Here is a 20,898-nt window from a genome sequence, read left to right as displayed (position 1 = left end):
TATATATATATCATAGTAAAGCAGTTGGCAAAGGGAATCCGCATGCTAATAAGTAGTATCAAATTATCGTTACCCGTCGTGTTACATGCTACGGGATTAGTGTGCGAGTTCCATTATACGCAGAATGTCTTGCATTAGGCTTTCACAGCCTTCTCTTCTCGAGCAATTTCGAATGGATCCCTAACACTTCCAGTCTTCTCCCTCCATTCCTCACTACAAGAAGAACAAAGAGAGAAAACCAAAACGACGTCAGTATACTTCTCATGCTCTGCCACATATGAAAACTCACGCAAAAGCAGATCTCAAACCATTCATTCTTAATTGTAAACCGTCCAACTGCGCAGCTAAAGTCAACATTGCCTGTTGATGATTCTGTATCGTCTGAGCTATAGCTTGAGGTGAAGGTGTGTGCGCTTCGGAAGATAACGAGACGATAGCTCGGTTCAGTTGCTATGGTATCATCAAAAACATTAGCATTTTCTTATCGTCTCGTCTCGTTGTAAAATGAAAGACTCAAGTTAAGTGATTATATGATAATTAACTCACAGATATAGTCTTTTTGTACCTTGCTACACGTTCTTCCATCTGATCCGCAATCTTAGCGAAGAACCTAATCAAGTCGGAGAGGTATAAGCAATCATCTACTCGGCCGACGGGAGCTATCACTCACTCCTGAGGGAATTCCCTATATGCACCCAATCTGACTTGACCCATCCTTCCTTCGGCAGATCTATATACATCCCATATTTCCTTGACTCGTTCGACATCTCGTCCCTCGCTGATCATCCTCTCTCGAAGTTGGGTAAGAGAGGTGGAAATGGATTTGAGTGTATGTGAGATGGCAGAGTATTCCTAATTTTCATTCAATAAAATGAGTACGTATCTTGCAAATACATTTGCGGGTTTATTGATTGATATCTCATATATCAAGCTTTCGCAATTGTTTGACAACTCACCTCATGAGCAGCCTTCACATCTAGACTAGTCTGCCAAATCGCTCTTCCTAACCCTTCGATGTTCATTCCTGATCCTTGCGCTTTCTGACTTTTGATGACATTACTAGAAACCAGCTCGGGGTTAGCTCGCAATCTCTATTAAATTTCACAGTCCACTTCATTCCGATGACAGAGGGCCGAGCACGACACGGATGATTATCACTCACTCCATCTGTTCGATATACTTTTGCACACCTTCAGGTAATTCCGAGAACTTGGTCGTCTTGCTTATCCCACCATTATTACTCTGATTGTTCGATGTGGAAGTTTGTAATTGCTGGTTTTGCACGTTACTATTATTATTGGGGGCGGTCTGACCGAATAAAGAGGACGACTGGGGTTGACCAGCTTGACCGAATATCGAGGATGATGAGGTTTGTTGAGGTTGAGCTTGATTGGTGGAACCGAATAAACTGCTTTGTTGAGGTTGGGATTGATTAGTTGAACCGAACAGACTGCTTTGTTGGGGTTGTTGCTGCTGTTGATTAGTAGATCCAAACAATCCACTACTTCCAGTTGTTGAGCCAAATAAACCTCCTCCGGTGTTAGCGGTAGTTTGCTGTTGCTGTTGTGGTTGATTAGTCGATCCAAATAGTCCACCGGAAGTAGCAGGCTGTTGAGGTTGAGTAGAAGTAGAACCGAATAACCCAGTACCACCTGTCTGTAGTGGTGGGTTTGTAGTTGAGCCAAACAATCCTCCTCCAGTCGTAGTAGCAGTAGCAGGTTTCGCCCCGAACAGGGAAGTACTACCTTGACCTGGTTGCTGTTGTTGCTGTTGCTGTTGTCCACCTAAATTACCGAAAAGCCCACCTCCTGAGGTAGGAGCTGTTGCAGTGGCAGGTTGCGAGGTGCCGCTGTTGCCGAAAGAGAATGGCGCGGCTGCTGTAGCGGGAGTAGTACCAGGTGTAGGGTTCGTGACTGATAACGAAGGAGCCGCAGGTTGAGACAAGGAGGACGCTCCGAATTTAAAGCTGAAAATATCAACAAGATGTATCAGCTGAGTATCTCTCGGTTGAAACGAAGACGGCAGCTTACTTTCCGAATGACATATTGGTGAGCTCAACCCCGTCGTATGCGGTACTTATAGTGACAAGTGGGAAGAGGAGAAGAAGAGAACAGGTCGAAGCAGTTTCAACTGTTTTCTGATATACGGGTTGCAAGTTGAGGTATGTTTTCGTGTGCGTTACGTAACACTCCAGTTGCCACCATATGTAGCAAAGTGAGTATGATGCATGCATGTTCACTGTTCACTTGATCTCTTCTCTTTTCACTCTTCCTCTTCCAACCCATCGTACAAACCCAATCCACTCCCCGTCTCCTGCTTTGTATCTTCTTATTCCCATCGCCCTCTCACACCCTCCAGAAGAAAGCGAAATTACCTTTTACATTTTCATATCTTCTAATTTAGCTACCTCTCAAATACGATCGCAATATGACAGCTCAACCTGCAAGGACCAACGGTGACATCCCCCATTCCTCCACGGAAAAGACCACTCCTTCCTCCTCCATACCACCAAGAGTGGTACTGGCAGGAAAGGCAGGAAGGATCTTGTGTGTAGCTGACATCCGCGGTGACTGTAAGTGAGCTTTGTAATTCGCTCTCCAAATACATAGCTGATAAACTCGGTTTCCTTCCCTCATTTTTTGATCATGAACACGCACAGACCACGAGTTGAACAGACTCATAAGAGAACATGAAGCTACAGCTGTCATCCACACTGGTGATTTCGGATTCATGAACGCAGACAGTGTACCTCGTATGGGTGACAAGTGGGTATCTTTCACACATAAAGAAGAAAAAGGGGAATATCAGCTGACGATAGATTTGGATGTAGGATCTTACGACATCTCATCACATATTCACCATTGATACCACTCGGTACACGAAATCAACTGTTATCAGAAGAATTGGGCTTAGACAGACAATCTTTGATCGAACAATTGAACAATTCATCGGTACATTTCCCACTCTCACAATTCCCCCATTTACTCTGCCATCAACTTCCCTGTACCTGTGTTCACAGTCTGGGGATTGATAGAAGATGTAAGGGTATTAGAAAAGTTTAGAACGGGTGAATACGAAGTGAACAATCTGTTCATCATTGACGAAGCTACCTCGAGAGTCGTGGACGTAGGCGGAGTGAAGTTGAGATTGTTCGGATTAGGTGGTGCAGTCACTCCTCATAAGATGTGTAAGTCAGCTTCGAGCTCAAACCCTTTTTTCATGCCGTACAGCTGACCTATTGCTTTGCTTCTGCGCAGTTGATAATGGTGTGTCTGCTTGACGGTCAGTGGTAATATCAGACCATGCTGACCTTTCATCAATTAGGTGAGGGATTCGCAACTATCGCTGGTGGATCAGGTACCATGTGGTCGAGTGCTTTACAGATGGGAGAATTGATAGATACCGCTCAACGAGTGAGTACTTGGCCGATTTACAAGTCAGAACGATAGACGTATCTGATCTTCGATATGAAAGGTTTACGACGCTTCCGAGACTCGTCTCTTCATCTCCTCGGCACCCATTCGTAATGGCCTCATATCGTTAATCGCCAACGCTTTGAAAGCCGATCTCACTATCTCAGGCGGTCTGCACTGTGAGTAATTCAACACCTCCGTGTAGATACGATGCTGATACATCTACACCTCTCAGTCCGATATCCTGTTTCATTCAACGAGTACTCCATTCATGAACATTACGAGCAATACACCCAAAAACTTCTCACCGCTTCTAGACATTTCACCGAAGTCTACGACGCAGTACGAGATAAAGTGGATAGTAGTATGAGGTGAGTGGGAGATAAGATCACCACCTTATTATGTCGTGCTGACTTGTCTAACCCTCAGCGAACAACAACAAGCTCTATTGAGGAAGATTACCGCTGCTGTGACTAAGATGCCTATAGAATCGGATCAGACTTGGACCAATACATGGAACTGGATCCTCTCGTGAGTCGTTGGAAGCTCCCTCACGAGTCGATACTCAGCTGACAATTGGTATAGTGATGCCTCATGCGGGCATATGGTACTTTCCATTGCTGATTGTAGAGTGTCAGCCGAGACGAAGACAGCTGGTGAGTGAAATCATCTATCGCATATCTTTTCGCTATGCGCTAAATTTGCGGACCTAGGTCTCAACTTCGCTCACAGAAGTGGACAAGGTCCAAGCCTTCCATCTGCTCCCATCCCTGCGTCCACTACCGCTCCAGTCGCTCGACGCCCCGATGCTTCTGAAGCTCCTAAAACTATCGCCCCTACTCGAGCACCGATCGGTCCAGGGAGTGCCACTGCCAGTAAAGCTGGTCAACCTTCTGGCGGTCCACCAACCGGTCCCAACTCGTTCAAGAATGGCATCAACCGAACGAACTCGGCCAGACCCCTACCCCCTTCTGCTACAACAGCTTCCCCGGCACCCGTAGCACCTGCTAACACCACCTCCAATGCGAATGGATCTATCCCCGTGAAACCCCCTACTCAACCACGTGGACGAGGTGGTAATATCGCTGGTCAAGCATTCGCAGCTGCTGGTGCGGTGAAAGACAAGATTGTGGAAGCCGTCAAGCCAGGCTCTACTACTTCAACATCGAAACCACCTGCTTCTGCACCAGCGAAACCACCAACTCCTAGTACGAGCGTCAAACCTACCGCTACCTCTGACAAGACGACCAAAGACGAGACAAAGAAGACAGCACCAGCAACTAATGGGGCTTCGACCAATGGTGCATCGAGCGAAGTTGGAAACACTTCAACTGAGTCTAAGGAAGGAGCCAAACCTGCTCATAGTCGAGAAGGGTCCGGTGAAGTCAGAACTAAGAAAGCCAACTCTTTGTACCTCAAGGGATTACCCGAAGCTACTACAGAAGAGGAGATTAAGGGTTTGTTCAAAGATCAAGCTGATAAGGTGAGTTGGCCAATGTTCAATAGGTCTGATATTCATGGCTAATGCACAATTGTAGATTGCTGTAGTGAAGATTATATCCGATAGAATGACGAATAAACAAAAGGTAAGCTCTTATTCCGACCAAGCTCCGACCAAGCTCGCGGTTCGCAGAGTATTGGAACCTGATGTAATATGATCAATTGTAGGGTTTCGGATACGTTGATTTCGCAAATGAGGATGATATGAATGCTGCCTTGAAAGTAGCTGAAGGTGCCAAGATCAGAGATAAGGTTATCCAAGTTGAAGTTTCCAATCCGCCTACTCGATCTTTCCCCGACAGTGGATTCAGAGGTAGAGGTGGACGAGGTGGTCCGAGTGGATTTAGAGGTGCTAGAGGCGGAAGAGGATTTGGATCGATTAGCGGTGGGCTGGGAAGGAAGGATGGTGGTGCTGGTGAGAGTAAGGATGGTGGTGCTACTGCTGCTGCTGCTGTATCGGCGGGAGAGAAGAAAGAGTAATTGCGAACATTGCCAACAACACGAAAACGCTCAGGCTTTACTGAGTTGACTGTTTGAAAGAAGAAAAGAGGAAGATGGTCAGAGAGAAGATACGTATATTAAGTGAGAGAAAACATGAAATTATCACAAATCAACGAATACGAACACAAATACAATCGCAGATACGATAAATTGTATAAATGAATAAATACCTAGAAATAGAGAGAGTCGACTTTAATTGCGGAGCGAGAGAGACGAGAGAGACGGAGGCAAAGGTTCCTGTAGGTTGAAGAGGTGAATATATTTCTCAATACAATCTTATTTTTATTATCCTTCTTGGTCTTCCTTTCCCTTCTTAATTGAGAGATCTCAACTTTGAAGGGGCGATTCCATTTATTTATATATATCTAGCATTTTTCTCAACGCTCTGGATTGGATTGGATGTGTGTGAATTATACATCATCCTTTTGTATATAGATTATTACAAAGAACATATATATGCATTATAACAAAAAATCATATTTTGCGATTGACACTTTGATCCGTTTGGGTACCAATCCATCTATTTGTCCAAATGTCGAATTCAAACTCAAATGGTGAGATATACAGGGTTAACAGATCTAGTTATCTTCATCGTCTCATGCTTTGCGCCGTAGTATCACGATATCCGTATTATAGTAATACTGAAATATACCTTTCTACGTGACACAATTCAATCCACAATATCAGATTGTGTCTTACACGTAGCAGAGGAAGAGTGAAAAGAAAGGGACAGAAAGAACACGACTTACTTCTTCATCGACCCATTCATGTTTGGCATTCTTCATAATCCCTCTTAAATGATTTTCTAATTTTTCTCGATCGGTAGGAGATAGATGTGCGGATGTGAGGTATGATTTGGAGAATAATCTGTCAATCAACTGAAATCAAGAAGAAAGAGTAATGTCAATACCGTCAAAAATCAAATTACATTTGTCAAGTCGGATGAGATCCTTAAGAAAGCTCCAAACGATCCATGGCCGATTCCATATAGCACTCACCTCATCCTCTGTTATCCCTTTCATCCACTTAGTACTCCACTCTTCCTTCTCCTCAAACAATTCTTCATAAGCTTGCGTATCGAACATCTTCCTCCACCATCCTTTGTAATACTGCGGTGAACCCAGATCATACTTCTCGTATGATTCTCTTACTTGGCCCTGCCATTTTGGGATGGGCGATTCGAGATTCCATATGAGTATTAAAGGTGCGGATGGACCAAGGTAGGATGCTATTTCGCGCTGTAACACATGTATGATATTAGCTCAAAAACTTGCAGTTCTTGAAGTCAATAATACCTTTAGTCGCAACTGATCAAAATGATTCTGCCCGAAGCTGGAACCTAGAACCGGGAACATATAAAACTCACCAAAGCCTTTTCATGATCATCACACCAATGCCAAGCCTGAGCAATGATCACTCCATCCACCCCTCCCTTTCTCATCCCATATTGTTGTACATTCGACAGATCATCAAAAGCACCTTCTACCACATTTACCGTCTTGTCCTCTAAATCCTGTTTGGGCACTTTAGTCTCTAATCCGTTCTGCCAAGTTTTCCTCATCCCTTCTGAGGGTTCGATCGATACCAACGTATCGATAGGGAAAGTCGGATACTGTGGAGTAGGAGGGGATAACAGTAGTCGGGTGAATATACCTGTTCCAGAACCAGGTTCGATAATCTTCCATGCATTATTTTCAGAAGCAGAGGCAGAGATGGTTTGATGAATTTTGTGTAACGCGTCAGAAGGATAGGATGGCCGAGCTCTATCATACTATTATCATAAAATGATCAAAACATAAATAATAGATGATACATCTAGTGAGCTCAGATGTTAAGTATATCTCAGTGAGGGACCAACTTACCAGATCATTAGTACCTTCTCCGAAACCCGTGATAGCTATTTTATTTACAGTCGATCTTACAAGATTAGATATCGTGTTCCCTGCTGTGCTCGTACTATTACATCTTTTGGGCGCATGAACGGACAAGTTTGAATTCGTAATACACCTTGATGATCGATAGATCGTTTGAGATGCTCTGGTCAGAGCGGTCCAAGTCATTATTTACAGAGCTGATAAGGAAGAGAGAGGATGGAATGACGCGAGTCAGCAGCCAGTACGGATAACTCTTGAGAGGGATGGGATCACTGACGATGGATATACACAGGTGATGATGAAGGAGTTCTGTTAGATAGGGATGAACAGAAGATATGTATCAACTTGTCGAAGTTCTATATTTATCCCACCTAGCTCCTACATCCATCGAACGATTCTCAAAATGATGACAACATTAACAAAACCGGATATGACCGATGATGGTCGATGGTCGATTTCAATCTGCCAACAAAGTAAAAAGCATATCCTCTGCATGATGGACAATGCTATATATGGTACTGTGCGTAGACTAAAATGCAATATTAATGATATACTGGGGTCGTTCCCGTTCCCTCATTCCTCGTCTGCCTATCTCGGTCTTTTAAAATCGTATCTACAGGTTAAAAGGATGAAAGGGTTTTGGGTTTGGGTTTTCGTGAATATGTCTATGACAATGGGGTATGAGTTATTATATACACAACAAGACGGAAAGAAATGGGATATGTAATTCCGATGATCGACTAGGAGGGAAAAAAGGAGAATGTCCATGTATGTGGAATCGCCGAGCGACTGACTATAAGAGAGTCAAAGTGAGTCCCACCAGACCTGCAATGCCTCCGAAGATGGTAGTAGACAATTTCAGACCAGCTGAAAGTGCTGCAGCAGATTTGGCCGCTGTATTCTGTTGACTTGACGAAGTGGTAGAGTTGGCAGAATCACTTGAATCCGCACTGGAATCATCGGTTTTAGTTTCGGATGCAGTGGTCGAAGATTCAGGTAAAACCGAAGCAGCTGATACAGGTTGAGTTTCAATTTGACCTGAACCGATCATGATCATTTTACCTTGCGAGGCGACTCCATCAACAGTGAGGAAGATCATTGCCGGACCAGGTTGGAAGATGTTGGAATTTGGTGGCAATTGGGAAACGTGTAAAGTGACTTCACCGCTGTCGGTATTTTGAGTGTAAGAAGTTTCCAATTCCAAGTATCTTTGACCAAAGTTGATGGCGTGGGTGGAGAAACCAGTTCGGATGACGACAACTTTGGTGTTTGATGGGTCGGATGAGGTGTTTTTGGGAGTGTAGGTCAAATCCCATGAATCACCACCGTACGAAAGTGAAGTTGGGAATCCAGATGGGACGGGTCGCTCTTCATTGTACCATAACGGGTACCATTGCTCTACTTCATACGATGTACTCCATTGTTCGAACGTGACATCTTTGTTAGGGTTGGAGCCAGAGATCAAAACGGATGAATCGGGGAGTAAGATCGCACTGGAGTGGTACATTCGCTCTTGAATCGATTCACCAAGTCCATCCCTTGACCATCGCTTACCGGATGGAGCAGATGGATTATAGATGGCAGGTTGATAAAGGGGAGCTTGCCCATATGATTGACCGATAGAATACTTCTCGTCTCCGTACCCAGCAGTACCCATGTTGACACCGTTACCCATCCAAAGGGTTCCGTCAGGTAACCAAATAAAGTTACCCATACTTCGTCCTTCGGGCATGCTATCATCATCTACATATTGAGGGCTGGCATCTTCAGGAGAGATCCGTACACAGGTATCATCGGCTGGAATGGCAGTAACGTTGAAGGCGGCTCCACCATCAGATGATTTGTTGAATGGCGCACTGGAACCACCGCAGAAGAGGAGAGATACTGTGTAGTTGTTGGCAGGGGTCAAGGGAAGCATGGCAGTAGCAGCGGAAGCGGGGTAAACTCGTACGGCGTAAGGCATATCGGGAAGAGGAGTCTCAGTCAAGGTATCCATATCGTACAAGATGGTCTTGTAAGCAGCTTGTAGGAAGAGTTTACCGCCTGGCAAGAGGTAGGTGAGGGGGAAGAGGTTGACGGGGACGGTGTAGTTTAGGAAGTCCATGTGGATGCCACCTGAAGACTTCTTGGGCCAGTATTCGTATGTAGGGTTGTTCTGAACGAAAGTTGATACGTAACTGCGGTTGGTGATCCTAGTCAGCACGAGCCTACGCGGGTACACCCTGACATGTGCAATTTACTCACCCTCCGTTGTTATCGCCACCAAGTACGATGAGCGAACCATCACCAAGTAGTTCCACTGAAGGGTACCAACGCTTGCCCTATTCGAGAGTCAGCCGTCAGTATTTGGCATATGTGTTGGTCGGATGGTTATATCGATATACTCACAGACATGGTCAAAGCGTCACCGCCTTCTTGCCAGGCGCAGTTACCATCGTCACAAGGGGTCAACAACCTGATGGCTGCACCACCATCAGTGTTGAGGTAAGGGTTGGCACCATTTGCATCTTTCGTAGCGACACCTTCGTATGTTACAGGCTGGTTACCACCGAACACTACCCATGAACCGTTGGCAACTGGGAGACCAGCTGCGCAGAAGGTATTCGACGAGACTGACATGGCGGTGGCAGAGTTGGAAGTGAGATCATAGGTCGTTCCCCATGCTGGATGTGTGAGTCCGTCTGAGTTGGTCACTTGCATAGAGTTGTTCTCGGCCTCTACGGTGTGGGTAGAGGAACATCAACATCGTCATCACGTTGTTGATGGTGCAGAGTTAGACTCACTATCAAGAATATACACTGTCTTCTCCGTACCTAAGAACATCATCTGCGCCGAGACACCCGAATCTCCAACGATCTTGAATCCACCGGGCACAGCTGCATCATCCCTTTCACCCAACACATGTCTACGATTGGACAATTCACGATGCCTCACTTGTCGTTCTTTCGGTTGAAGGTTGCTCGACGCGGAGGTGGAAGCTATGGAGGAGGCGAGTAAGATTGAAAGGAATGTTTTCTTCGTCGACCTGTTTGATCTTCTTGAAGGTTTGATCATTTTGCTGAATTCTAAACGAATGAAGTTGAAGGTATAGTTTAATTGTTTTCTCTTGATCTACTTAAAGACAGAGAAAAAGAGGGGTTGTGATCGGATGGGATATATTATAAAGACAGTAAAAGGTTGTTGTGGTTGTTGATCGTTGATCGTTGATTGTTGTTTATGGTCAAGTTTGGAGTTGAGGGTTGTTGTAAAGGAGTGAGAGAGGGTGCTCTTTTATATCGAACGAGAAGCCGTATCGATCCGATCCGAGGGTGAAGTGAAAGATATGAAAAGAGAAAGGAGTGTCGAAATGAGTGTTATGGTCACGCTTTGGCTCCAATTTTGTTGGTCGTTAAGTAGAGGCGATGCGAATGATTGTATGGTATGATAGATGAAAGAATGATTGGAAAAGAAGATATGACAAGCCTGGTCTCACAACGTCTTGAGACTAGGGTTTGTGCGAGGAGATCCGAGGGTGTTGCTGTAAGTTATGTGAATGGAGATGCAGGATGGTAGGATGTTGTTTATGGATAGACCCCGTGCTTTGTTTTGTGTTTTGTGTTCAGGCACCAAAGCGTCGATTGAGGTGGGGTCGTTTCAGGGTTGTTCTCTCTCCAGTGTCACGTCAGTTGGTTATTCTCTATTGTTTCCCCCTGTTGTTGATGATGTTGTCGTTGATGGAGGTGTCTATTCGAGGACCGTATCGTCTGTCTACTTACCTATCTATCTATACATAGAACAATGAGCGATGAGATGATGAAGAGGACGTTGTAAAGGTATCCATGAAACGAGATGTGTGTGCAATACAAAGATGTCCAAGCTTCTGATTGTTAGATCGAAGTATGGCTGGTCAATGCGGTATGAAATGAAATGCGACCTATGCACCACAGAGTAAGTTACCATTCCTCTCGAATGCAATTCACACTCAGCCTGGTTGTTATTGGTCTACCATACGAAAATCAATGATTATCCAAAAAGCCAGTCGCGCATAAACAAACCAAACACCACCTTTTACCTAATTGACTCAGGGTTATTGAGCAGGCTCAGATCTCGTCAAGCGGAAACCAAGAGACCGACGATCTTTGCGTGCCAGGGTTTTCTTCTACATGTACGACTAACCCTCGTTTCATCCATTGGTGAATCCTTCACACCACCAGAGCATATTCAGAAACACAGCTTACAGGTATACCGTATATCGTATGGCGATAACGAAAGTTTCCGAGCCATGACACATGTTTTCATCGTTGCTTCGAGAGTGATTAGAGGCTACGTGCGATGGTATGAACCGGTTGTTTATTTGGATGAGCTACAAATAGGATATACATGCTATTTACGACGACGCTTTCGACCGATATGATGAGATCGCATGTAGGAGATCATACTAGGCCTCGTGTATTCCTATCACCCACTTCAGTGAGACCTTTCAATTGTATGCAAGGGCGTGATGAAACCCACCATATATCTCTACAGCAGATAGGATTCCCCAATACATCACCTCAGTCTAGTATGCCTATCAGTTCAATGGCCACAGTATTGAGATCTACGGGGAAGAGCCCCATACACATACTTTGTTCGATCTTCCCACGACACAGCATATAGTCGTGGATAACGTATGTGAACTCACAGGGTAGATCCACATCCACGCAGATAAGGACTAATGGAGAATGATAGATTCCCCTATGAGATTTATGAGGAACCGATGATTTACACTGTCCCGTTTGTACACTTGATGAAGAGTCGCCTTCGACATAGCAAGAAATCACGAGCAATACCCGAGTTCCTCCTCTAGCAGTTCGTTCCCTGCACTGTATCTAGTGACGGCAGACGTGTTCATTACACTTTGGCACAAATGCACGCTCTGGATCAGAAATTGTAGACTGATTGACCGAGATGAAACGGTGAAACGATGGGTTCAACGGCGGCAAGAACATAATTGGTGATACAGCGTTCATAGCAGCCCTTTTAACATCGCCACTTATCTTCACTCGCTGTCACAGGATAACCAGTGTGAGACTATCAATCTTTTGAAGCCAGTGTACCTGCAGAAAGATTAGTAGGCCCCTCGCAAATGAACGTACCGGAAACACCCTTTCAACTCTTGATCGTACTCAGAAACCTCCCACGTAACGATCATTCTCCTTCATTCCGAGTGTTCTCCACCGCTCATATCCCCTTTTCCTTGATTTCGATGGCAAAATGTGCTGAAAAGGTCCGTGCGCTGAGATTTTTGTCTCTGAAAAAGAGTATATAGTGGCATGGCACACGATATTTACATCTACGGCCATAGAACCTATAAAACACCGCATCCCGTCCGCTCTGCGAAGTTAACATGGGTATCGCTCGGTTAGTACCAAGGTGGGGGACCACTTGGGAATCCCGGGTGCTGTAGTTTTTGTTTTTATCCGCGTTCATCGTTTTCATCCATCGAAAGAATCGAAAAAAATAACGTCAAAAGAACGACAATTGTTGTATTTTTGGAGGTGGTGACGATCACTTTGATGGTGAGTAGGGATAGTGTTAGTGCATGAGGTGCCATCAAACGCACATACCCACACACACACAGCTAAATCTCCGTGACGAGTGGTTGAATGACGCTTGGACCGTTGAAATTGGTGGAGGGGTTGATTACGGTTATGGGGTTATTTTGTAATCACCCGATTTGGAAAGGATTAGGAAATTTGTAATCAACCAACCGTTCAATCTCTCGACGTCTTTCGCAAATTGGATACCATCTAAAACGTAAAACGTTTGATGGTCATATTCATAGCTATCAAAGATTGCCTGCGGTGACCCTCCTCACCCGGAGATAAGTGGCCTACATGATCCGAAATAAACGTTGTCCGGAACAGAATTGTTAGCATAGCATCGCATCATGAGTATCACCGAGGTGATGAAAGGTCCTACTAGGATCCGTATCTCTTGTCAGCCAACATAGGGTCGTTCCTTTGCTATTTCCTCTCGTATCGTGACAACGGAGATAGTGGAGCTTGAGAGAAGGCGAATCTCGGTGAGAGGTACCCGTACCTTTCCTTTCTCAACAGTAGTCCAGGTCATGATGCTCATATTCGACTCCTAAAACTGAAGATTGCCATATATCTGCAGCATGGTGATACGAGGGGAGATTATTACTCAAAGAATTCATCTATCCCTTTGAATCGAGTTGTGTCACCCCGCATTTAGGTCTTTCTCCAGCAAAGTCATCCCGGATACCCACGACTTAGCTACAATATCTCAAGATCTTGCAAGCTAAATTAAATCAGCAAAGATGTCAGGCCAAGTGCCGACCATTCGTATAAGTGATGAATCAGAGGATGGTCAGTCATGTGAGTATCACGCCTATGGTACCGGATATGCACCAACAACAACTCAACGCGCCACACAATCTAGTCGTTCCAGCAATAATTCCAGATCAAGTTCAGGTCAACCACCGTCAACCAAGACCTCAACTCCTGTCGGTGCATGTGATCACGCTCAATACACACTCTCTGCTCAAGAGAATCAGACTCTACAGCCATTCGAAGATACTTTGAATCGCCTGTGGTCATCTAATTATCGAGGCGAAACTGTCGATCGAGGTGAGTTAAGCGGGATGAATGCAACTTTCAACGGACCGTTAAAACATTGTTATCAAGATGAACATGATTACCATGCGGTGCGGGATCTCTTGAATGATTTGTCGAAGGCAGTTTGAGGGGGGTCGTTGTGGATCGGTGCGAAAGCGTGTTGATGTTTTGGCTTATTACATGTTCACATGATAACACCCGTACAGCTGTATGAGTTGAAGGTAGTATGAGTATGAGGATACGGTTCCCAGCTTCAGTATTCGGTTCGACATGAATAGTGAAACCCAAGTATGAATCGACCATGCTAACCCCTTATACCGTGATTATGCACGATAGATGTATTTGTTGCATCCTTCTGTCCTATCTGCCCTACATAAGCTTCATCTTAGCTATAGGCAACTTGTACCCCGGTAGTTCCCAATACCTCCTTTTCACACCTTTCCAAACTTCCTCCCTCAGACTTTCAGGTATAAGTACGTCATGCCATGTGGTATCTAGACCTACGTCTTCCAAATGCAATTCGGCGAGTGATAAGGAGACGGCGTATATTGTCGCGTCTGATATGGTGCAAGACAACGAATCAGCCACAATTTCGAGAAAAAAGCAAACCGAATATCAGTCTACGATTGTTCCAGATAACTCACTTGTCGCACCAAGTCCATTCCAGAATGAGAATATACCATTTTCAGGTTCCAGTATGTCAGGTAAAACCTCGAAGAAGGCTTTCAGATCTGTAGCGAAGGATGGGTGTTAACATATCCCTCTTTGACATGGGCCGGTAGCGACAAGTATGAGTTCCGAAAGGGGAACGGCAGTCTTACCTTCGTAGCCTTCAGCAAAGGTGTCCACAAAAATCGCATCATATCCCATCCCACCTGGCGTACCTTCCAACACCTCACCTAACCTCTCAGGATCCAATAAGAAATCCTGCCATCGACCTTCGAGTATCCTCACACCAGGTAACTTGTCTACTCCCTTATCTCTGATATATTGTAATACTTGAGGATGAGCTTCTATGATAGTGTGATTGAGCGGTTTTGGATGAGAGGGAAATTGGGTGGATTGGAATAAGCGGTCGACCTGGAATGAGAACGGAGCCAAGGTAAACGACGGCGTTCAACTTTAACTCAGAGAAAGGGATCTCGTAGATACACAAAGATATGTATCGTTGAAGTAGACAGAACCGTAGTGAAGACTTACTATTCCTAAACCGAACCCTACATTCATTATCGTCATTCCCTCAGCACCTGGCTGAGCATTCGGATGATCATGAGTCATCAATCTGACATGTTCGACCACTATCCTTACTCATCAGAATGACGCCTATCACTGAGCATCGTTTGGAAGATTGACTTACTCAGAGGTTCTTCCCATCCCATCATTACTCTTCAGCAATAGAATCAGCTATCTAGTCTAGTCAGCGGAATATACTTCACTTACCCATTCCCATCAGCATCCAAAACCCTTTCTTTCCCATCTTCACCTATATCCCATGTCAATTTACTTTTCAGAAAAGTCACATTGTCCCCTGCCGAAGTGTTATCTTCGACTTTCAATTTCATGTTGGTCGAAGAGTCTGATTGAGGGGAAGAAGGTCCAGCCAAAGCGTGATGTAACATTTCTTTAATCATGGAAAAATAAACCATCAGCATGGAAGCCTCACGTAACTTAATTAGTTGAGAGTTCATGCATCCCATTGACTGAATAATATTGAGAGATCAAAGCGAACATACCAGATCTAATCCCTTCATTCCTTATGATCTCCCAACCTTCCTCATCTCCCAAACTAATACAAATCTCACCAGCTGTCCTCCCCCATTTATCAACCGAATTCCAGATCGCACCTCCCTTGAGCAACATCTCCAATATCTGAGGTTCCCTTCTCTCCGCTGCATAGTGCAGGGCTGACCATCCTAGCGAATCATCCTGATACCATGTCGGAGCACCAGCATCGATAAGTTTCTGAATCTCAGTTGCTGGTGCGCCCTGAGCTGCGATGAGGAGTTTGTGGGCTAAGACGAGTAGGTCAGAGGGGAGATGAGCTTCGTCCATCTTTACGTCAGACATTGTTGATGAGTCTGCGAATAGGTATGTATGTGATGGTATGAAGAGGGAACAAAGTCGAGGAATAGTATGGTGGTATATATATGCTTTGAAATTCAAGATTTGTTGATAACCGTGCCTGGAGACGACATTCGAAGAAAAATAACCAGTCTTCAATGATTTTTCTCTTCATCCACATGACATCGGTATCATAGTATGTGAGCGAGAAGCTGAGCAATGAAGAATTGAAATGACCCAAGAACAAAGTGACACAGGAAGACCAAGCAAAAGAGCTCGTCAATGTAAAGGTCAAGGTAAAGAAGCAACCCATGATCCTGTCGAGAATCCAAACAAGCAAGTCGACAAGGCGATATCAGAGAGAACCAAACGATCATGGGAGACACGACGAGCCAAATCCGCAAGAGAGGGACTCGAGGAGATGGTAAATGGTCATGGAGATACCCATGAGGATGAGAACGAGGGTGAGTCTTCAGAAAATCCTTGACCTACTATCATCACTGTCAAATAGAGACATGGAGCTGCTCAAGTATATTGATCTACCGATTTGTGTGTATAGCTGGACCTTCCGACCACTCTCAACAAATTATACCGCTTCCCACATCCGAACTCCTCTTATCGATTCACCAACATTCCTCTGAATTCTACACCTCCAACGAATTGTTAATTCAGCCATCCAAGAAAGGAAGGACAGTCCCATGGGGAAGTAAAAAGAGGTTATTAATCTTACAAGATGCCGATCCTGGTTCGAAGAACGATTCGAGGTCTAGTGGTAGTACCAGTACAAGGTCCAAGTCGAGATCTACATGGATAACTGAAGAAGATGAAGAGCAACCGGAGGAAGATGAATTGGATGATGAGAATGATGAGAATGCGAATGTGAAGAAAGAATTGGTAGATGAGTATGGTGAATTACTCGTGCAAGGTGATGGACAAACGAACAGAAGTGAAAGTGCAAATGGGAATGGGAGGAAAGAAAGGTCAAAAGGGAGATATAAGAAAAGGGATATGTACAAGGCTATAGAAGGTGAAGGTCTGATGGCTTTAGGTGAGTAAAACCCCTCGACTGGAACCAGGTGATGAAAGCACAATCAACATCTCACTGAATTTGAAAATTGTAATGTATAGGTATACTACTTCAGCAACATATCATACAAGCGATCCATACAGCTGGGTATCGAAAACGAGACCCAAAGTCTGTGTCAGAAGAAACAGGCTCATCGCGATCTGGCACTGCACCATCACACACGTCTAAAGGGAAAGGTCGAAAGTCAAAGAAGAGAAAAGGCGCACCATCTATTGAAGAAGAGGAAGAAGAAGAAAGAGAGATGGAGTCTGAAGAAGGACAAGAATCGGATTCTGATTCTGCTTGAGGACTATATGACAAGGATCAAAATATGACTATAATGACAATTGACGATAATGCAAGATATAACGTATAATCAGTTATCCTTGATATTCCAATACCTTTTGTCTTCCTGATCGCAGCTATTCCACGAAAAAGGTAGCATACACATGATCGTAACATTTCGTTAACACTTCCATAGAAACCAAATTACACTTCCTCAGCATTATTGACAGCAACATAACCACCTTTCCCACTTTCACCGCCCAACTTCTTCTGCATCGCAACTTTCCTTCTGTAAGCTCTCCAACCTTCTGAGGGAATCTCGTATAATTGGGTATAGTCTATATCTCTAGATGGTATCCAGAAGTCTGTGCAGTTCTAAAGTTCGCGAATATCGGGTATATCAGCATGGGATAGTGATAAATGGATGTTAGTCATTTCTGTTCACTCACCTGAACGAATCCCATATCAAATGGATTCTGGTCCCTTCCAGCCTTCTTCATACCTCCCAATGCCTTGCCTTTGGTAAACCTATCCAGGCCTAGTATATTCATCAAAGGTCCACTGATAACTTTACCTAAACCTTTACATATCGCTCCAATACCGTGCGAATGTCCATGTCCAGCTTCCCCATGCTTACATCCTGGACCATGGACGTGTCCCGGAATATCATCCGATGATGGAGGTGGTGGAGGAGGAAAGGACGAAGTACCATCTGGACCAGCAGACGGAAGACCTTGAGCTTCTTCTGAGGCTCCTCCAGGGAATGGCGCAGCTCCCACTGAAAATGCCTGAGAGGGTTTCGATAGTGCTCCACTTTGATCTCTGAGGGATGAACCGCCCCTACCACCCATATAACCATATCTACCCAGATTGGATACTTCAAACGTCGTCATCTGCTTACCCACTTGCCACAGATGTGATACGGCCAATACGATCGTCCAGGTTAGTTGAAGAGTTGACCATAACGCCACGGAGAGTAAGAACGGGTCGTACGATGAGGCTCGGCATAGGGTTTCAGAGAGGTCGCATACAGTTATACCTGGTGAGGGTTCTGAGGGCGGGATGTATTCAGGTGATTTCTCTAGTATATCTGATAACATACAAAATCAGCTCAGTTGACTACTTGGAGAAGGTGGGGTAACATACAATCTATCGTAAGTCTGTCAAAAGTTACTATCCCAGCTATTAGAAACAATACGAATAGGAGGAATGATCGATGATTCTTGTATCCGACTAGGAGAGATATGCAAGTCAGCTTGGGGCAGCTGCTTATCTGTTCTCAGTCAAAACGCACCACAATTCCATATCCATGGACAATGACTGTACATCCGAATGTCAGCTTGGTCATATAAATAAGGCAAAACTGCAAGCTTACTGATCAAACTTCGCTACACATCTTCCACATGTCCTACAGTGTTTTGATCTAAGGGGCTTCCTAGCCTGTATGGGACATTGTAGTGATTAATAGCTGCAGAAGTATATGATATGGTAGAAAAGAAGACTACACATACCATACACTCGATACAGAAATTTGTCCCGTTCAGTCTCCCTTGATCCACCAACTCCTCCAATGCCTAAAGAACCAAATACATCACCATCAGCTCATTCACTGAATCCGATCTTCCTGCACGCCTGACAGGCAGACTCACCTCTTTAACCTCTGAATCGTTGACAGGCAAGGGTACAAATCCAGGATCATTCCTGATAGCCCTGAAGAGGTTATACGAGCAACCTGCGAAGGAAACGAAGAAAACCAGATTGGTAAACGCATGTCCTGGCGTACCTATACCATCGCAAGTGTTAGTCTTTGAATTAGGAGTCAATGCGAAATAAGATGGTGGACATACCAGACACTAGACGAGTTGCCCAAGAGTAGAATACCCAGATTATACTAGCTATGATGATAGATGTAAAATGGTTTGAAGACGATACTTTATATTCGCTGACGATATGACGGAGGAGGTAGTGTGTGACAGTCTGAACAAGAGTCAATGTCAATCTTCCTCGCAAGCAGGACTAACGAGATTGTATAAGTGATTTTGCTGACTTACCAACTGCATAGCCATGAATTCTGCTATGGCCAATGGAAAGCTCATATACGCCGGGAAATAGTCGAAAGTCTTGAATATCAGACCGAGGAATATGGTAGGTAGGACGAAGATTGCTAATGTGGTGTTTCTCTATACATACAGGATTGACCATCAGAATGATTACATCACCAGAGTCATCTTGATGAAGATCATTCCGCTCAAAAGCAAGACACTAAACTCACATCACTCAACTTCCCATACCTCTTCATCCCCAGCGAATTATAGCCAGCTTCCTCCAATCCCTTCTCAAACGGTATCAACCCTTTCAACTCCTCAGCCATATCCCTGGGTGTCTTCCCACTTTCCTCTCTTATATCAAGATTCGCACCAGCTTCCAACAAGTGTCTGATGGATACTTTATTTCCCTTGACTGCTGCCCAATGAAGGGGGGTCATACCTGCATTATCTTGTAGATGGACTGATGCGCCGTGACGAAGTAGGAGCTGAACGGATATGGCGTCGCCTATGATATTCAGCTTTCATCAGCTATCATAGCACTTGCATGTGTATGGATATCATTCGGTCGCATATGAGCGAACTCATGTCCAGTATGCAACTCACCTTGGTACGCTGCCCACATCAACGCAGTATGCCCATCACTATCCTTCTCATCGATCGCGACCGGTTGATGTAGCTGACCCACCATGGATATCAGCTGAGTGCTATATTTGCAATAGACCTTACAGCAGCTTACCATGTAGAGTAAAGGCATTACAGCACTTGAATGCGTAATCAGATGGAGGGTATTAAACCCCTGAGAATCCATTAAATTGGGATCTGCTCCATGCGCCAGCAAGAGATGTACCACGTATAAGTGACCATTCCTAGATACCATTCGCATATCAGGATGAAATCTTCGAATATTTTTGATGTTTGAATACAGATCACTCACCTGGCAGCCCATTGCAACGGAGTAGCTTTCAGTTCACCTCCTACAGCGTCTACTTCCGCACCATTATCCAACAGAAATCTACATGTACCCATATGAGCGTTGATCGCTGCCCAATGTAACGGTGTGATATCCTGTTCATCCCTCTGTGAAAGATCGAGTGAAGGGTTCTCGCGCAGTAGAGCTGATATTGAGGGTGTATCGCCTCTTTGGGCTAAGGCATGGATGGATAGCTATTGGTAGAATCATTATCAGCTAGATGCTCTTGATTACTTCTATCGATATCCAGACAGACAGCTAATGAGTCGACCGCGCTCACCTCATGTATACTTGATGGTCCAGGTGCATCCTCCCTTATAGTCTCTCTCCCTACCTCATTGCTACTCCTCTCCTCTTCGTTTACAGTATTGAGAGGTCCTCCACCGGGTATCAGCGTCGAGTCATTCCACACCCCCTTTGTCGAGTCTGGCGAGGCTAATGTGGTGACTATATCAGGTATAGGTGTTGAAGGGGTCGTCATAATGGGGTCGTTACCGCGCTTCTTCTCCTTACTATGATGTATGTGTTCGATGACAGTGGACACGGGGATATAGTTGACGTTCAGTTGGATACCAAGATAT

General features: G+C 44.7%; 7 protein-coding genes and 1 non-coding gene across 8 annotated transcripts; 3 read left to right on the top strand and 5 right to left on the bottom strand.

Moving 5' to 3' along the window:
• Positions 1–134: 134 nt before the first annotated feature.
• Positions 135–2,044, bottom strand: V865_004346 (uncharacterized protein; the record flags this gene model as incomplete). The annotated part of the gene is made up of 7 exons (XM_066228129.1): positions 135–213; positions 290–450; positions 547–610; positions 671–852; positions 957–1,059; positions 1,163–1,966; positions 2,031–2,044. 7 exons carry the CDS (start codon positions 2,042–2,044, stop codon positions 135–137), a joined length of 1,407 nt encoding a protein of 468 aa, XP_066084226.1.
• A 383-nt stretch (positions 2,045–2,427) lies between these two features.
• V865_004345 (uncharacterized protein) lies at positions 2,428–5,393 on the top strand (the record flags this gene model as incomplete). The annotated part of the gene is made up of 12 exons (XM_066228128.1): positions 2,428–2,572; positions 2,660–2,765; positions 2,831–2,874; positions 3,020–3,187; positions 3,325–3,413; positions 3,475–3,592; positions 3,649–3,784; positions 3,843–3,944; positions 3,999–4,069; positions 4,127–4,896; positions 4,952–4,999; positions 5,082–5,393. The coding sequence occupies 12 exons, from the start codon at positions 2,428–2,430 to the stop codon at positions 5,391–5,393; spliced, it is 2,109 nt and encodes a 702-aa protein (XP_066084225.1).
• A 617-nt stretch (positions 5,394–6,010) lies between these two features.
• On the bottom strand, positions 6,011–7,474 carry V865_004344 (uncharacterized protein; the record flags this gene model as incomplete). The annotated part of the gene is made up of 5 exons (XM_066228127.1): positions 6,011–6,070; positions 6,164–6,292; positions 6,413–6,652; positions 6,781–7,185; positions 7,277–7,474. The coding sequence occupies 5 exons, from the start codon at positions 7,472–7,474 to the stop codon at positions 6,011–6,013; spliced, it is 1,032 nt and encodes a 343-aa protein (XP_066084224.1).
• Positions 7,475–8,081: 607 nt separating this feature from the next.
• V865_004343 (uncharacterized protein) lies at positions 8,082–10,342 on the bottom strand (the record flags this gene model as incomplete). Its single annotated transcript, XM_066228126.1, has 4 exons — positions 8,082–9,465; positions 9,533–9,609; positions 9,677–10,005; positions 10,072–10,342. The coding sequence occupies 4 exons, from the start codon at positions 10,340–10,342 to the stop codon at positions 8,082–8,084; spliced, it is 2,061 nt and encodes a 686-aa protein (XP_066084223.1).
• Positions 10,343–12,600: 2,258 nt separating this feature from the next.
• On the top strand, positions 12,601–12,715 carry V865_004342. The gene has a single exon (XR_010725583.1). It is a non-coding gene; the product is annotated as a 5S ribosomal RNA (ribosomal RNA).
• Positions 12,716–14,256: 1,541 nt separating this feature from the next.
• V865_004341 (arginine N-methyltransferase 2) lies at positions 14,257–15,954 on the bottom strand (the record flags this gene model as incomplete). Its single annotated transcript, XM_066228125.1, has 7 exons — positions 14,257–14,444; positions 14,532–14,618; positions 14,709–14,967; positions 15,088–15,185; positions 15,245–15,273; positions 15,328–15,508; positions 15,621–15,954. 7 exons carry the CDS (start codon positions 15,952–15,954, stop codon positions 14,257–14,259), a joined length of 1,176 nt encoding a protein of 391 aa, XP_066084222.1.
• Positions 15,955–16,180: 226 nt separating this feature from the next.
• Positions 16,181–17,321, top strand: V865_004340 (uncharacterized protein; the record flags this gene model as incomplete). Its single annotated transcript, XM_066228124.1, has 3 exons — positions 16,181–16,412; positions 16,508–16,996; positions 17,077–17,321. The coding sequence occupies 3 exons, from the start codon at positions 16,181–16,183 to the stop codon at positions 17,319–17,321; spliced, it is 966 nt and encodes a 321-aa protein (XP_066084221.1).
• Positions 17,322–17,503: 182 nt separating this feature from the next.
• Positions 17,504–20,798, bottom strand: V865_004339 (uncharacterized protein; the record flags this gene model as incomplete). The annotated part of the gene is made up of 14 exons (XM_066228123.1): positions 17,504–17,674; positions 17,749–18,389; positions 18,446–18,532; positions 18,594–18,619; positions 18,675–18,739; positions 18,811–18,873; positions 18,949–19,082; positions 19,147–19,276; positions 19,351–19,479; positions 19,572–19,852; positions 19,951–20,023; positions 20,084–20,213; positions 20,282–20,511; positions 20,598–20,798. The coding sequence occupies 14 exons, from the start codon at positions 20,796–20,798 to the stop codon at positions 17,504–17,506; spliced, it is 2,361 nt and encodes a 786-aa protein (XP_066084220.1).
• Between the last annotated feature and the right edge of the window lie 100 nt (positions 20,799–20,898).

The sequence above is a fragment of the Kwoniella europaea genome, chromosome 1, assembly GCF_036810445.1.
Source record: "Kwoniella europaea PYCC6329 chromosome 1, complete sequence".
In the NCBI taxonomy this organism is placed as follows: domain Eukaryota; kingdom Fungi; phylum Basidiomycota; class Tremellomycetes; order Tremellales; family Cryptococcaceae; genus Kwoniella; species Kwoniella europaea.
This window is presented reverse-complemented; position numbering and strand designations above follow the sequence as displayed.